At 46.5% G+C, this 17,898-nt stretch overlaps 1 protein-coding gene and 2 non-coding genes across 4 annotated transcripts; all 3 read left to right on the top strand.

Moving 5' to 3' along the window:
- Positions 1-770: 770 nt before the first annotated feature.
- Positions 771-4,102, top strand: LOC141105327 (uncharacterized). Of its 2 annotated transcripts, XM_073595195.1 has the most exons (3): positions 1,042-1,138; positions 1,335-2,638; positions 2,975-4,102. In XM_073595195.1, the coding sequence occupies exons 2-3, from the start codon at positions 2,459-2,461 to the stop codon at positions 3,818-3,820; spliced, it is 1,026 nt and encodes a 341-aa protein (XP_073451296.1). In that variant the 5' UTR covers positions 1,042-1,138; positions 1,335-2,458; the 3' UTR covers positions 3,821-4,102. The 2 variants fall into 2 exon arrangements, with proteins under 2 accessions (XP_073451295.1, XP_073451296.1); XM_073595194.1 differs by having other exon boundaries at positions 771-2,638.
- A 6,586-nt stretch (positions 4,103-10,688) lies between these two features.
- TRNAD-AUC (transfer RNA aspartic acid (anticodon AUC)) lies at positions 10,689-10,760 on the top strand. The gene has a single exon. It is a non-coding gene; the product is annotated as a tRNA-Asp (tRNA).
- Positions 10,761-17,358: 6,598 nt separating this feature from the next.
- Positions 17,359-17,430, top strand: TRNAY-AUA (transfer RNA tyrosine (anticodon AUA)). Its single transcript has one exon. It is a non-coding gene; the product is annotated as a tRNA-Tyr (tRNA).
- Positions 17,431-17,898: the final 468 nt, after the last annotated feature.

The following is a 17,898-nucleotide window of genomic DNA, read 5'->3' as shown; positions in this document are numbered from 1 at the left end:
CCATGAACAAGAAGACATCTGAACTGGTCCCACCCAGTATCAGGAAACTATATGTCGAAACCTTCACCTTCCATAAGGTTCTTGGAGAGGGGAGCTTTGGGAAAGTGGTGTTGGCCACCCATCCAGCCACTGACCAAAAGCTGGCGGTGAAGTTCATCTCAAAGAGAAAACTACTGAGATCTGGACCCTCTCTTGCGCTCACAGAAAGATGTATTCTGGAAGAAGGCAGAGAGTGCCCATACATCACCCATATATATGGATCTTTCCAAACAAAGGTAAGTATTTTAATCTCCCAATTTCTTCTTCTCTTTCCTGTACTGCGCTCCACTATTGATCCAGACCCCCTACAATAGTTATGCAAATGGTGACTTTTTTGGGAGTCAAAACTTACACAAGGCTAAGCATCCCCCTGCACCATGAGATGACAATGTTCAGACCTGTCATCTAGTCCTTCAGCCACTAAGTACTAAATTGGAGGAGGCAGAAGAAAGCTTCACTTGTGTCCCACATCAGGCTCTTCTGAGTGTTCTGGCTGTAGATCAGGGTAATGCAGTAAAGGTGAGAGAAGAAGTCTCTAGAGTGCTTCCTACAAGGCTGGAGCTTTGTGACACAAACTGTACAGAGTAGAGGCTTTCCTTCAAGAAACCATATACTGAGAGGCTGCCATTACTGACTTTAGACATTACTAGTTTCCTGGTTGTCTCTGGCCTTAAAACTTTGAGTCACTGAGTCAGAACACGTCTACAACTGGCTAGACAGGAGAAGTCAGGACTCCTGATTGACATACATCTTCCAGGATGGGAAGCCAAAATATAGAAGCCATTGGGCCACCATAATAACCAGACAAAACTAGTATTGTGGTAATGATCATCCAGCAATGGCGGTCTACTATTCTTCTCTGTCCGGTTTTCCAGAGTTCCCCCCAAGGAAGCATTTAGTTAAGATGCCACACTGCACTCTCTGCTGGTGTGCGGGTCTTCATATATTCCTTCACAAAGTGAAAACTTCAATGTCTATAACGTAACCTGTTTTTCTTATTTTCACAGAATCATCTGGCCTTTGTTATGGAGTATCTGAGCGAAGGAGATCTCGCCGAATTCATAAGATATTCAGCTCCATTTCCGCTGGACATCTTAAGGTAAGTTTGATGTCGGGGTCACTTTGGAGTCGGGGGAGGCTGACCACTGAGGACAGGCAGTGACCTAGCCAGGCCCCTCCAGCTGATCCCGTCCATCTATACCCCTATGTACTATAGGGAGAAGTTACTTTATCTTTACCATTAACTGATCTGTGATGATTTTTGATGCTAATCCATGTATTTCTTTCTCCATCAGAAACCTAACAGCGGAAATTATTTGCTGCCTGCAATTCCTGCACGCCAGAGAGATCGTTCACAGAGATCTGAAGCCGGAAAACATCCTCTTAGACGAAGATGGCCACGCCAGAGTTGCGGATTTTGGATTGTCAGCGAAGGGAGTCACCGAGTCTAAGAGAACTAACGGAATTGTAGGGACACCAATCTACATGGCCCCAGAAGTAAGTATGAACCCGATATCAGACTTAATTATAACATTTATCAAGATATACCAATTATTATGATTGGATATAGAGAAGAGATAAAGGGGTGCTCCACTTCCACTAAATGGAGAATGTTTCCACTGGTGCCCCCGGTTGCTTTTAGTGGGTTTCCAGGCCAGAACAATATCCCCAACAAAAGCTGGGAAGTTCTGAGTCATGGAGCAGTGTTGGGGCTTCTTTGTAGGGGACATTGAGGCTGAGTGTAGATGGATTCATCTGCCTGGCCCATTTCACACATATGAATGCGGTAAAACCTCCAGTAACTGCTCACCCACTGTTTCCCTTCTCCTCTTTAACATGGGGAGCGCTTGTGAACATTGAGCTATTGGGGTCAGTATACCTTCATCCACCTACTTTAAATGGGGCAATTAAAGGGCACCTCTAGGCAAAGCCCTAGACTGTTTAACCCCTTTCTATTCTATCCAACGTTTAAAAAAAAAAAAAGGTTTTGACTATTCTTGCCCTTTAAGCCCCACCTCCAATATTCGCAAGCTCCACTTCAGTTTGATGCCGTTTCATTGCAATTTTAGTCATGCATGAGCTTTATACATCACATATGTCACTATGTTATCATCTCTGTCCTCTGCCTGGTCTGACAATGTGCTCATCCCTTTTTCTCTTATGTTTCTTCAGGTCTTGCAAGAAATGGATTATTTCAGCATGGTTGACTATTTCTCCCTTGGAGTTATAGTATACGAGATGGCGTTTGGCAAACATCCCTTCATCACCAGTACTGACGACTGGGAACAAATAAAGATGAAAATGATTTATATGGAGCCCGATTTTGAGGAGGGTATGGACCCTGACCTCCATAACCTCTTAGTTAGGGTAAGTTACAGAGAGCCTCAGCTCCTCTATTGCTCAGATATTGTTATTGGTCATGCAGCATCTCTTTATATTTCATTCTCATATATTTCATTCTTCATTACAGCTTCTGTGGAAAGACCAAGAGGGCCGAAACCATCTAGTCAGTGACATCAGGAGCCATCCGTTCTTCAAGACTATCGACTGGGCAGAGTTAGAGGGAAGAAAGTCAGACGAGCCACCTGAATCTGAACCAGTAAGTATACAGATAATGGAGTCCAAACACATTGGAGGGGGAGGGGAGATTTTCAGCAGCAGGCTCTTCCCCATCTAAGACATTTGTTTTACCAGACTTTTCAGACCAGTGTATATGAATTTGTGATCACTATACAATCATACGGCCTGGTCTGAATGATTTCTGTTTAGTATTGGAGATGATTATTGTGTATGTCATCTGACCACTAGAGGGAGCTAGGGTGGAAGGAGCGTGCTTGGTGAAATCTGCTGCACCTCGGGGGTGGGGTTCACCATACTTTGTTACCATTCTCTGTATCAATTAGAAATAGTAATGAATGTCTTTTTCTCTTTCTAGATTTATGAGGAACCATCAAATAACAGCATGCCATTGAATGAATTTATCAAAACCCTGGACCGGGAGGCTCCAATATCACCATATGAGCAGGAGTATTTCACAGGCTTTTCATACATGAGCGACAGTTTGATGATGTCACCAATGGAGTTATTTTCACCTCCACCATCATCGCCAGAGAAGCCTAATTTCGCTGACTGTAGTGATGAGAGTGAGCTTCAGAGGGAGGAACCAATGGACTGGGATCCAATATTATCATTGAAGATCCAGAGACCAGTACCGACTCCAATGGAGAACCATTATAAAGATGCTCTTCAACAATTGGCAGAGCTAATGGTCGTTTATCAGCCACCACCAGCGGTCAGACAGGAGAATCTCTTCACACCCTGGCCAATGCATTACGAGGAGGCTCATAAGAACCCAAAAGAGCCTGAGGAGCCTAATAATATCTATGACTTTGGCTACAAGAGAGTTAGTCAGATTCAGCAGCCACCTCAGGACTTCTTCCCAATGGCATACAACCAGGAGAATCTCTTTACACCGTGGCCGATGTACCATGAAGAAGCTCATAACAACCTCATAGAGCCAGAGGAGCAGAATAATATCTATGACTTTGGCTGCAAGAGAGTTAGTCAGATTCAGGAGCCACCACAGGACTTCTTCCCAACGGCATACAGCCAGGAGAATCTCTTTACACCATGGCCGATGTACCATGAAGAGGCTCATAACAACGTCATAGAGCCAGAGGCGCAGCAACACCTATGCGACATATTTCTACCACCAGAGAGACAGGACAGTGGACTTACACCCTGGCCCTGTATTATGAGGAGGCTCATGACAACATCATAGAGCCAAATGTTCAGTTTTTCCCAATTGCCTAAGTCTAGTTCACACCCCTTCAGGCTGGGCGCACATGAGCCAGTTTTTATCAGTGTGCTTTTCTTATATTTGTGTGCTTTTCTTATATTTGTGTGGTTTTCTTATATTTGTGTGCTTTTCTTATATTCATGTGCGTTTCTTATATTCGCCTGCTTTGGTGGTGACACAGGCTGCTGCATTTGGTGTAAGCTGCAGCATTTGGTGGTGACATAAGCTGCTGCATTTGGTGGTGACATAAGTTGCAGCATTTGATGGTGAGATAGGCTGCAGCATTTGGTGGTGACATAAGCTGCAGCATTTGGTGGTGACATAAGCTGCAGCATTTGGTGGTGACATAAGCTGCTGCACTTGGTGGTGACATAAGTTGCAGCATTTGATGGTGAGATAGGCTGCAGCATTTGGTGGTGACATAAGCTGCAGCATTTGGTGGTGACATAAGCTGCTGCACTTGGTGGTGACATAAGTTGCAGCATTTGATGGTGAGATAGGCTGCAGCATTTGGTGGTGACATAAGCTGCAGCATTTGGTGGTGACATAAGTTGCAGCATTTGGTGGTGACATAGGCTGCAGCATTTGGTGGTGACATAAGCTGCTGCACTTGGTGGTGACATAGGTTGCAGCATTTGATGGTGAGATAGGCTGCAGCATTTGGTGGTGACATAAGCTGTAGCATTTGGTGGTGACATAAGCTGCTGCACTTGGTGGTGACATAAGTTGCAGCATTTGATGGTGAGATAGGCTGCAGCATTTGGTGGTGACATAAGCTGCAGCATTTGGTGGTGACATAAGCTGCTGCATTTGGTGGTGACATAAGTTGCAGCATTTGATGGTGAGATAGGCTGCAGCATTTGGTGGTGACATAAGCTGCAGCATTTGGTGGTGACATAAGCTGCAGCATTTGGTGGTGACATAAGCTGCTGCATTTGGTGGTGACATAAGTTGCAGCATTTGATGGTGAGATAGGCTGCAGCATTTGGTGGTGACATAAGCTGCAGCATTTGGTGGTGACATAAGCTGCTGCATTTGGTGGTGACATAAGTTGCAGCATTTGATGGTGAGATAGGCTGCAGCATTTGGTGGTGACATAAGCTGCAGCATTTGGTGGTGACATAAGCTGCTGCATTTGGTGGTGACATAAGTTGCAGCATTTGGTGGTGACATAAGCTGCAGCATTTGGTGGTGACATAAGCTGCAGCATTTGGTGGTGACATAAGCTGCAGCATTTGGTGGTGACATAAGCTGCTGCATTTGGTGGTGACATAAGCTGCAGCATTTGGTGGTGACATAAGCTGCAGCATTTGGTGGTGACATAAGCTGCAGCATTTGGTGGTGACATAAGCTGCAGCATTTGGTGGTGACATAAGCTGCAGCATTTGGTGGTGACATAAGCTGCTGCATTTGGTGGTGACATAAGCTGCTGCATTTGGTGGTGACATAAGCTGCAGCATTTGGTGGTGACATAGGTTGCAGCATTTGGTGGTGACATAAGCTGCAACATTTGGTGGTGACATAAGCTGCAGCATTTGGTGGTGACATAAGCTGCAGCATTTGGTGGTGACATAAGCTGCAGCATTTGGTGGTGACATAAGCTGCTGCATTTGGTGGTGACATAAGCTGCAGCATTTGGTGGTGACATAAGCTGCAGCATTTGGTGGTGACACATGCTGCTGCATTTGGTGGGGACACATGCTGCTGCTTTTGGTGGTGACACATGCTGCTGCTTTTGGTGGTGACATGCCTCGGGCGGTGATGTCATAAGGGGCGGGGAAAGAAAGAAAGAAAGAAAGAAAGAAAGAAAGAAAGAAAGAAAGAAAGAAAAAGAAAAAGAAAGAAAGAAAGAAAGAAAGAAAGAAAGAAAGAAAGAAAGAAAGAAAGAAAGAAAGAAAGAAAGAAAGAAAGAAAGAAAGAAAGAAAGAAAGAAAGAAAGAAAGAAAGAAAAAGAAAGAAAAAAAGAAAGAAAAAAAAAGAAAAAGAAAGAAAGAAAGAAAGAAAGAAAGAAAGAAAGGAGTACACAGAGCCTCCTTTCCTCCCTCTCTCCCCAGCACATAGAGACACTTCTAATCCTTTACCTGCTATCCAGCTTGAATCCATTGGTACTTCACCTGCTGCCCAGCCAGATTCCACTGATCCTTTACCCGCTGACCAGCCTGACTTCATGGATACGCCACCAGCTATCAAATCTGGTGCCACTGATCTTCTACTGTTCATGCTGACACTACTAATCCTTTACCTGCTATCCAGCTTGAATCCATTGTTATTTAACCTGTTGCCCAGCCATATGCCACTGATCCTTTATCTGCTGACAAGCCTGATGTTGCTTATATACCACCTGCTGCCCAGTCTGCCTCTGCTAGTTTTGTGCCTGCTGCCCAGTCAGTCTCTGGTACTAGGGTCAAGATATCACCAACTCCAGAGGTCTAATACCTCTGCATCTCCATGCATGTTGCATGCCTGGCATGGGTTACCCGTTTGGTCCAAGATTCCTGTAGTCAACTTTCATGCGCCATTTGCTTAGGTTGTGTCAAAGCCTGGTGGTCCAGATTTCTGCTTTTTATTCACAGCTCCAGTAGTAGAGGTGTTCGGGGTAAGGGCAGAGTTCCATCTGAATTTTGTCCTGGTGTAATGTGTGCCTTTGCGATTCCAAGAGTGTTCGGGGACCTTTGCTGTGGAACCAATGTCTTGAAAAGACCTGGGTGACTGTTAAAATACACTTACAGCTCCAGTAGTAGAGGTGTTCTGGGTAAGGGCAGATTTCTATCTAAAGTTCGGCCTGATCCAGTTGTAATGTGTGCCCCTGCCACTCCAAGGGCATTAGGGGACCTTTTCTGGGGAACCAATGTCTTGGTAAGACCTGGGTGACTGTTAAAATATACTTAAACTTACAGCTCCAGTAGTAGAGGTGTTCTGGGTAAGGGCAGATTTCTATCTAAAGTTTGGCCTGATCCAGTTGTAATGTGTGCCCCTGCCACTCCAAGGGCATTAGGGGACCTTTTCTGGGGAACCAATGTCTTGGTAAGACCTGGGTGACTGTTAAAATATACTTACACTTACAGCTCCAGTAGTAGAGGTGTTCTGGGTAAGGGCAGATTTCCATCTGACGTTTGTCCTGATCCAGTTGTAATGTGTGCCTCTGCCACTCCAAGGGCATTAGGGGACCTTTTCTGGGGAACCAATGTCTTGGTAAGACCTGGGTGACTGTTAAAATATACTTACACTTACAGCTCCAGTAGTAGAGGTGTTCTGGGTAAGGGCAGATTTCCATCTGACGTTTGTCCTGATCTAGTTGTAATGTGTGCCTCTGCCACTCCAAGGGCATTAGGGGACCTTTTTTGGGGAACCAATGTCTTGGTAAGACCTGGGTGACTGTTAAAAAAAAACTTAAATTTACAGCTCCAGTAGTAGAGGTGTTCTGGGTAAGGGCAGATTTCTATCTAAAGTTTGTCCTGATCCAGTTGTAATGTGTGCCCCTGCCACTCCAAGGGCATTAGGGGACCTTTTCTGGGGAACCAATGTCTTGGTAAGACCTGGGTGACTGTTAAAATACACTTACAGCTCCAGTAGTAGAGGTGTTTAGGGGACCTATGCTGGGGAACCAATTCCTTGGAAAGACCTGGGTGACTGGTAAAATGAAAAGCAGTATGGGTTAGGGGACGCCACGTTAAGCCTACAGATGGTCCATGGGATCCCAGCATTGGGATATTTTCTGCCCTGTGGAGCTGCAAGTTCCAAATGTTGTACTTGTTAAAGGATCTCAGCCAGCTTCCAGGCCCCAACAGCAAGGCACTCAGCCAGCTTCCCAGACCCCAACAGCAGGGCACTCAGCCTGCTTCCAGACCCCAACAGCAGGGCACTCAGCCTGCTTCCAGACCCCAACAGCAGGGCACTCAACCAGGTGGCAGAGCACCTAGCCAGTTGTCAGAACCTGGCAGCATGGTATCTAACAGACTGAAGGACTATCAATTTTCAAATGTACTTTTTATCATATTATAGAGCACTTTTAAAGCAGAACAGGTTGCTTTCAACCAAACTATAAACACATCATATGGCTGGTATCATGGCTGATCACCATGAGAACTGCAGATCAAACAGAAATAAAAATGGAAGTTTCCTTGCTTGTAAAGGATAAGAGGTCAGTAGAAGCAATATTAACCACCAACAATGGTGTCAGTGGACACAATAATACCTGGACCTAGGTAGTATTACGCCTATTTGGATGCACTGTGCCCGCACGGGTGTGCTAGAGAGCCACAACCTGGGAGCTGCCTTGCAGCGCAACATCCACACCTCCAGTGGCTCTGGTGAAGACCAGGTGGCTCCTTAGACCCTGTGACTCTGGTACACCTCCGTTTGCATGCGGTCACACTGCTCCAACTCCAAAAAATAGCCACAAAAATAGCTGAATTAAAAGAAAAATGGAGTCCATTCAAAGATACGTCAGAATACAAAGAAAAATCTGCTCAAATACAAAGGTTTTTGGCTAAAGCTGATAAAGACATCAAACATAAAAAACCTAAAAATACCAAAGGGATTGGAACAACTATAGAGAAAACAAAGTACTTTTTATCATATTGTAGGGCACTTTTAAAGAAGAACAGGTTGCTTTCAACCAAACTATAAACATATCATATGGCTGGTGTCATGGCTGGTCACCTATACAACACCATGAGAACTGCAGATCAAACAGAAATGAAGATGGAAGCTTCCTTGCTTGTAAAGGATAAGAGGTCAGTTGGACGCAATAATAACCACCAACAATGGTGTCAGTGGGTGCACCTTGTGTGTAAACATCAGAAGAGCATCTACGGTCTTCAACAATCTGCAAGGATGTGGAATGTGAAAGTGAACAAAGTACTTACTAAAGAGGGATTCTCAAGATGTAAAGCAGACGGGGGTTTCTACTCCAGGAATCAAGACAGATGGATATACATCCTTATCTATGTTGATGACATTATAACCTGTTTTGAACAAGAAGGGGATTACAATCAGAAAGTTCACAAGCTGAAAGAAAATTTTGAAATCAAAGAACTTGGGAACATTAGCTACTATCAGAGAAACTTCAAAAGTTTGTTTCCATGTCTAGCAACAAATTCCAATGCAAACCAGGACTAATACGCACTGTAGCAGAGCGTCCCAGAGAGAGCCAGGAAAAGTCCACTTCGAGGTTTATACATCTCCCAGGCAATTTTTCAGGGCAATGGCTGGTGTTAGTGCTTCAATCATCCCCGGCACCAAGGTTGGTATGGTTTCAGAAGTCAGGATGATTGAAACACATTATTTCTATCATTACATTGTAATGTAAAATGAAATGGTTCAACTCACCATAATGCAGAATCATTGGGAGCCCTGAGCGTGTCACTTCCCACCATCGCTTGTCACTTGCCACTATGCCTGCCACCAGATGGAGATGTCACTTGCCACGCTGCCTGGCTGCCACCAGATGGAGATGTCACTTGCCACGCTGCCTGCCACCAGATGGAGATGTCACTTGCCACGCTGCCTGGCTGCCACCAGATGTTGATGTCACTTGCCACGCTGCCACCAAATGGAGATGTCACTTGCCACGCTGCCTGGCTGCCACCAGATGTTGATGTCACTTGCCACGCTGCCACCAAATGGAGATGTCACTTGCCACGCTGCCTGGCTGCCACCAGATGTTGATGTCACTTGCCACGCTGCCTGGCTGCCATCAGATGGAGGAGGGCGGAACAGCGGTGCGGGCAATGAGAGATGTCACCTCTCTCCACCGCCGCCGCACCGCTGACATTACTTCTCGATCTTTTCAAAAATGGCGCCGGGTGGTGCAATCACGCTACTGAGCATGTGCTGCCCGGCCGTGCATGTACGAGCCTTCCCAAGCCCGGCCGCTTCGGAACGGCGCATGCGCAGTAGTGGGCGGCTCGCGGCCATCTTTTCTAAGGGTACCGGTGCCCTTAATCGACTTTAACGGGCAGCCCGAAAGGGGGGGTGGCCGCGAAGTCGCCGTAGGAGCGGCGCCGCCCCTGCACCACTGCCGCTCCGAGGCCTGGCCTTGGTGGCCTTGTGGCAAATATGGCCCTGGGAATATCCACAAATACCAAGCCAGACTAGTTGCCAAGGGTTGCTCTCAGAAATTTGGTGAAGATTATGACGAAACTTTCACTCCACCATCAGAGCACTTCTTAGCATTGCAGCCAGAAAGGGCATGCAAGTGAAATACCTAGACATGGAGACATTAAGGAAGATCTCTAGATAGAGCGACCACCAGGGTTTGAGAAAGGGGACAACCTTGTGTGTAAACATCAGAAGAGCATCTACGGTCTTATACAATCTGCAAGGATGTGGAATGCGAAAGTGAACAAAGTACTTACTAAAGAGGGATTCTCAAGATGTAAAGTAGACCCCCGTCTCTACTCCAAGAATCAAGAAGACAGATGGATATACATCCTTATCTATGTTGATGACATTTATAACCTGTTTTGAACAAGAAGGGGATTACAATCAGATAGTTCACAAGCTGAAAGAAAATTTTGAAATCAAAGAACTTGGGGACATTAGCTACAATCTGGGTATCCAAATAGAGAGAGAAAAAGATGGAAGTTCTCAGAAAATCTGCGAAATCTTGCAACAATTCCATATGCAATATGCAAAGGAAGTGAAATGTCTATGGAACCAGGCTATCGAAAGAGCACTGAAGGAGAAAACTTGCTACCCAACAATGATACGTATCACAGAGGAATTGGTAAGCTGCTATATGTTGCCACTGTGACAAGACCAGACATATTTGCAGCACTGGGATCCAGCGTCATCCTCACCTCCCCATTCCCAGGTTTTTTCCTCCCACACTTCAAAAACTTTCCTCGCGTTGGTGGTGCAGTGGTGAGCATAGCTGCTTATCCAGCAGCTGACCCGGGTTCAATTCCCGGCCAACGCAATTGCCAACATGGCTGCCTCGACCGCTAACCACTTTGTGTCCCCCAGGGAGAAATCTGCTGTGCAAATTAAATGCTGATGGAATAAAATTTAAATCAAAAGGAATGTGTTTATGTATGTGTTTTGTTAAGCATTTTGAATAATATATTTTTTTGCACAAGAAAATGATTGTTTTGTATTCTCATTTTCAGCCAGTAGGTGGAGCACTCAGCTAATTTTCAGGTATTTTCTAGGCTATCCTTAGCAACTTGGCTGAAAAAAAGCCTGCTGTTTACTATATAGTATTTACTATATACTATATAGCTCTCTCTAACACTAACCCTCCCTATAACCCCAATACTATCCCTCCCTATATCCCCAAGAATAACCCTCCCTGTAACCCCAATACTAACCCTTCCTATATCCCCAAGAGTAACCCTCCCTGTAACCCCAATACTATCCCTTCCTATATCCCCAAGAATAACCCTCCCTGTAACCCCAATACTATCACTCCCTATATCCCCAAGAGTAACCCTCCCTGTAACCCCAATACTAGCCCTTCCTATATCCCCAAGAATAACCCTCCCTGTAAACCCAATACTAGCCCTCCCTATATCCCCAAGAATAACCCTCCCTGTAACCCCAATACTATCACTCCCTATATCCCCAAGAGTAACCCTCCCTGTAACCCCAATACTATCCCTCCCTATATCCCCAAGAATAACCCTCCCTGTAACCCCAATACTATCCCTCCCTATATCCCCAAGAATAACCCTCCCTGTAACCCCAATACTATCCCTCCCTATATCCCCAAGAATAACCCTCCCTGTAACCCCAATACTATCCCTCCCTATATCCCCAAGAATAATCCTTCCTGTAACCCCAATACTATCCCTCCCTATATCCCCAAGAATAACTCTCCCTGTAACCCCAATACTATCCCTCCCTATATCCCCAAGAATAACCCTCCCTGTAACTCCAATACTATCCCTCCCTATATCCCCAAGAATAACCCTCCCTGTAACCCCAATACTATCCCTTCCTATATCCCCAAGAATAACCCTCCCTGTAACCCCAATACTATCCCTTCATATATCCCCAAGAATAACCCTCCCTGTAACCCCAATACTATCCCTCCCTATATCCCCAAGAATAACCCTCCCTGTAACCCCAATACTATCCCTCCCTATATCCCCAAGAGTAACCCTCCCTGTAACCCCAATACTATCCCTCCCTATATCCCCAAGAATAACCCTCCCTGTAACCCCAATACTATCCCTCCCTATATCCCCAAGAGTAACCCTCCCTGTAACCCCAATACTCTCCCTCCCTATATCCCCAAGAATAACCCTCCCTGTAACCCCAATACTATCCCTCCCTATATCCCCAAGAATAACCCTCCCTGTAACCCCAATACTATCCCTCCCTATATCCCCAAGAATAACCCTCCCTGTAACCCCAATACTATCCCTCCCTATATCCCCAAGAATAACCCTCCCTGTAACCCCAATACTATCCCTTCCTGTATCCCCAAGAATAACCCTCCCTGTAACCCCAATACTATCCCTCCCTATATCCCCAAGAATAATCCTCCCTGTAACCCCAATACTATCCCTCCCTATATCCCCAAGAATAACTCTCCCTGTAACCCCAATACTAGCCCTCCCTATATCCCCAAGAATAACCCTCCCTGTAACTCCAATACTATCCCTCCCTATATCCCCAAGAATAACCCTCCCTGTAACCCCAACACTAGCCCTTCCTATATCCCCAAGAATAACCCTCCCTGTAACCCCAATACTATCCCTCCCTATATCCCCAAGAATAACCCTCCCTGTAACCCCAATACTATCCCTCCCTATATCCCCAAGAATAACCCTCCCTGTAACCCCAATACTATCCCTCCCTATATCCCCAAGAATAACCCTCCCTGTAACCCGAATACTATCCCTCCCTATATCCCCAAGAATAATCCTCCCTGTAACCCCAATACTATCCCTTCCTATATCCCCAAGAATAACTCTCCCTGTAACCCCAATACTATCCCTCCCTATATCCCCAAGAATAACCCTCCCTGTAACTCCAATACTATCCCTCCCTATATCCCCAAGAATAACCCTCCCTGTAACCCCAATACTATCCCTTCCTATATCCCCAAGAATAACCCTCCCTGTAACCCCAATACTATCCCTTCCTATATCCCCAAGAATAACCCTCCCTGTAACCCCAATACTATCCCTCCCTATATCCCCAAGAATAACCCTCCCTGTAACCCCAATACTATCACTCCCTATATCCCCAAGAGTAACCCTCCCTGTAACCCCAATACTATCCCTCCCTATATCCCCAAGAATAACCCTCCCTGTAACCCCAATACTATCCCTCCCTATATCCCCAAGAGTAACCCTTCCTGTAACCCCAATACTCTCCCTCCCTATATCCCCAAGAATAACCCTCCCTGTAACCCCAATACTATCCCTCCCTATATCCCCAAGAATAACCCTCCCTGTAACCCCAATACTATCCCTCCCTATATCCCCAAGAATAACCCTCCCTGTAACCCCAATACTATCCCTCCCTATATCCCCAAGAATAACCCTCCCTGTAACCCCAATACTATCCCTTCCTATATCCCCAAGAATAACCCTCCCTGTAACCCCAATACTATCCCTCCCTATATCCCCAAGAATAATCCTCCCTGTAACCCCAATACTATCCCTCCCTATATCCCCAAGAATAACTCTCCCTGTAACCCCAATACTAGCCCTCCCTATATCCCCAAGAATAACCCTCCCTGTAACTCCAATACTATCCCTCCCTATATCCCCAAGAATAACCCTCCCTGTAACCCCAATACTATCCCTTCCTATATCCCCAAGAATAACCCTCCCTGTAACCCCAATACTATCCCTTCCTATATCCCCAAGAATAACCCTCCCTGTAACCCCAATACTATCCCTCCCTATATCCCCAAGAATAACCCTCCCTGTAACCCCAATACTATCCCTCCCTATATCCCCAAGAATAACCCTCCCTGTAACCCCAATACTATCCCTTCCTATATCCCCAAGAATAACCCTCCCTGTAACCCCAATACTATCCCTCCCTATATCCCCAAGAATAATCCTCCCTGTAACCCCAATACTATCCCTCCCTATATCCCCAAGAATAACCCTCCCTGTAACCCCAATACTAGCCCTCCCTATATACCCAAGAATAACCCTCCCTGTAACCCCAATACTAGCCCTTCCTATATCCCCAAGAATAACCCTCTCTGTAACCCCAATACTATCCCTTCCTATATCCCCAAGAATAACCCTCCCTGTAACCCCAATACTATCCCTTCCTATATCCCCAAGAATAACCCTCCCTGTAACCCCAATACTAGCCCTCCCTATATCCCCAAGAATAACCCTCCCTGTAACCCCAATACTAGCCCTTCCTATACCCCCAAGAATAACCCTCCCTGTAACCCCAATACTATCCCTTCCTATATCCCGAAGAATAACCCTCCCTGTAACCCCAATACTATCCCTCCCTATATCCCCAAGAATAACCCTCCCTGCAACCCCAATATTATCCCTCCCTATATCCCCAAGAATAACCCTCCCTGTAACCCCAATACTATCCCTCCCTATATCCCCAAGAGTAACCCTCCCTGTAACCCCAATACTATCTCTCCCTATATCCCCAAGAATAACCCTCCCTGTAACCCCAATACTATCCCTCCCTATATCCCCAAGAGTAACCCTCCCTGTAACCCCAATACTCTCCCTCCCTATATCCCCAAGAATAACCCTCCCTGTAACCCCAATACTAGCCCTCCCTATATCCCCAAGAATAACCCTCCCTGTAACCCCAATACTAGCCCTTCCTATATCCCCAAGAATAACCCTCTCTGTAACCCCAATACTATCCCTTCCTATATCCCCAAGAATAACCCTCCCTGTAACCCCAATACTAGCCCTCCCTATATCCCCAAGAATAACCCTCCCTGTAACCCCAATACTAGCCCTTCCTATATCCCCAAGAATAACCCTCCCTGTAACCCCAATACTATCCCTTCCTATATCCCGAAGAATAACCCTCCCTGTAACCCCAATACTATCCCTCCCTATATCCCCAAGAATAACCCTCCCTGTAACCCCAATACTATCCCTCCCTATATCCCCACGAATAACCCTCCCTGCAACCCCAATACTATCCCTCCCTATATCCCCAAGAATAAACCTCCCTGTAACCCCAATACTATCCCTTCCTATATCCCCAAGAATAACCCTCCCTGTATCCCCAATACTATCCCTCCGTATATCCCCAAGAATAACCCTCCCTGTAACCCCAATACTAACCCTCCCTATATCCCCAAGAATAACCCTCCCTGTAACCCCAATACTATCCCTCCCTATATCCCCAAGCGTAGCCCTCCCTGTACCCCAATACTAACCCTTCCTATATCCCCAAGAATAACCCTCCCTGTAACCCCAATACTATCCCTCCCTATATCCCCAAGATTAACCCTCCCTGTACCCCAATACTAACCCTTCCTATATCCCCAAGAGTAACCTTCCCTGTAACCCCAATACTATCCCTCCCTATATCCCCAAGAATAACCCTCCCTGTAACCCCAATACTATCCCTCCCTATATCCCCAAGAGTAACCCTCCCTGTAACCCCAATACTATCTCTCCCTATATCCCCAAGAATAACCCTCCCTGTAACCCCAATACTATCCCTCCCTATATCCCCAAGAGTAACCCTCCCTGTAACCCCAATACTCTCCCTCCCTATATCCCCAAGAATAACCCTCCCTGTAACCCCAATACTAGCCCTCCCTATATCCCCAAGAATAACCCTCCCTGTAACCCCAATACTAGCCCTTCCTATATCCCCAAGAATAACCCTCTCTGTAACCCCAATACTATCCCTTCCTATATCCCCAAGAATAACCCTCCCTGTAACCCCAATACTAGCCCTCCCTATATCCCCAAGAATAACCCTCCCTGTAACCCCAATACTAGCCCTTCCTATATCCCCAAGAATAACCCTCCCTGTAACCCCAATACTATCCCTTCCTATATCCCGAAGAAAAACCCTCCCTGTAACCCCAATACTATCCCTCCCTATATCCCCAAGAATAACCCTCCCTGTAATCCCAATACTATCCCTCCCTATATCCCCAAGAATAACCCTCCCTGCAACCCCAATACTATCCCTCCCTATATCCCCAAGAATAACCCTCCCTGTAACCCCAATACTATCCCTTCCTATATCCCCAAGAATAACCCTCCCTGTATCCCCAATACTATCCCTCCGTATATCCCCAAGAATAACCCTCCCTGTAACCCCAATACTAACCCTCCCTATATCCCCAAGAATAACCCTCCCTGTAACCCCAATACTATCCCTCCCTATATCCCCAAGAGTAACCCTCCCTGTACCCCAATACTAACCCTTCCTATATCCCCAAGAATAACCCTCCCTGTAACCCCAATACTATCCCTCCCTATATCCCCAAGATTAACCCTCCCTGTACCCCAATACTAACCCTTCCTATATCCCCAAGAGTAACCTTCCCTGTAACCCCAATACTATCCCTCCCTATATCCCCAAGAATAACCCTCCCTGTAACCCCAATACTATCCCTTCCTATATCCCCAAGTATAACCCTCCCTGTAACCCCAATACTATCCCTTCCTATATCCCCAAGAATAACCCTCCCTGTAACCCCAATACTATCCCTCCCTATATCCCCAAGAATAACCCCCCCTGTAACCCCAATACTATCCCTTCCTATATCCCCAAGAATAACCCTCCCTGTAACCCCAATACTATCCCTCCCTATATCCCCAAGAATAACCCCCCCTGTAACCCCAATACTATCCCTTCCTATATCCCCAAGAATAACCCTCCCTGTAACCCCAATACTATCCCTCCCTATATCACCAAGAATAACCCTCCCTGTAACCCCAATACTATCCTTCCCTATGTAGCGATGTGAACTGTATCCAGAAAGCTTCGCACCTTCCAGTGTTTTGAATATTGTTGGTCCCGTGATTATTCGACAGCCAGTGACCTCATACCTGTGCGCCAGCAGAGTGAGTTATGGGGCGTATAGTCCTTCTGGAATCTGCTGTTATATATTCCCATACTCTAAGACTACAAATCCCAGGGACCCTTGCAGTGGCCTAAAGGTTGCTGGGAGGGATTATAAAAGTAGCTTATGAAGCCCGGGCACGCTCTCTTCCTCCTGGGCCTGACGTAAGACGGAAAAAAAATGAAGTTTACAAACATGTTATTCTTGCCTGCTCTCTATAATAGTTTTGCATAGAGCAGCCGCGATCATCCCCTTTTTGGGTTCCCTGCTGGCGCTCCTGGCTCCTCCCCCTTGCCCAGTGCACCCCATAGAAAGCGGTCCATTGAAGCACAGAGCATGGCTCGGCCCCACCCCCTGCTCACTGGCTGTGATTGGCTCCCACTGCTGACTCTCTGTCCAGTGAGGAGAGAGAGAGCTACTGCTCTCAAGCACAGCGCTGGATCAAGATAGAGCTCAGGTAAGTATGTGGGGGGCTGGGGGGAGCTGCATATAGGTTCTTTCCTCCCACCCTCCAAAGACATTCCTCGCGTTGGTGGTGCAGTGGTGAGCATAGCTGCTTATACAGCAGCTGACCCGGGTCCGATTCCCGGCCAACGCAATTGCCAAGATGGCTGCCTCGACTGCTAACTGCAGGGTGTAAAATGTACAATGTACTTTATCCTGTCTTCTTAGGTAGTCCTGTTCCCCTCCCCCCCCTCTGTCCAATCACATATACACTATATTACCAAAAGTATTGGGACGCCTGCCTTTACACAAACATGAACTTTAACCACTTGCCGACCGGGCCATAGCCGAATGACGGCTACAGCGTGGTCAGATAATTCTGGGAGGGCGTACAATGATGATCCCCGCACACACAGGAGTGTCCTTGCTCGCCGGATACTCGGGACCCAGTGCGTCAGGGATCGGGGTAAAGGACCAATCCCAGCGGCCCTTTACCACGTGATTGCTCCTGCCAGCGGATCCAGAGGGATCACTGTCACCGAACCGGCGTAATTTCCGGTTCTCTCCTCTCCTCACACCGATTGTGTAAGCAGAGGAGGGTGATGCTGATTGACTTTTTTTG

The sequence above is a fragment of the Aquarana catesbeiana genome, linkage group LG08 (assembly GCF_042186555.1).
Source record: "Aquarana catesbeiana isolate 2022-GZ linkage group LG08, ASM4218655v1, whole genome shotgun sequence".
Classification (NCBI taxonomy): domain Eukaryota; kingdom Metazoa; phylum Chordata; class Amphibia; order Anura; family Ranidae; genus Aquarana; species Aquarana catesbeiana.
Note: the sequence above shows the minus strand (reverse complement) of the source record. Positions and strands in the feature narration are given on the sequence as shown.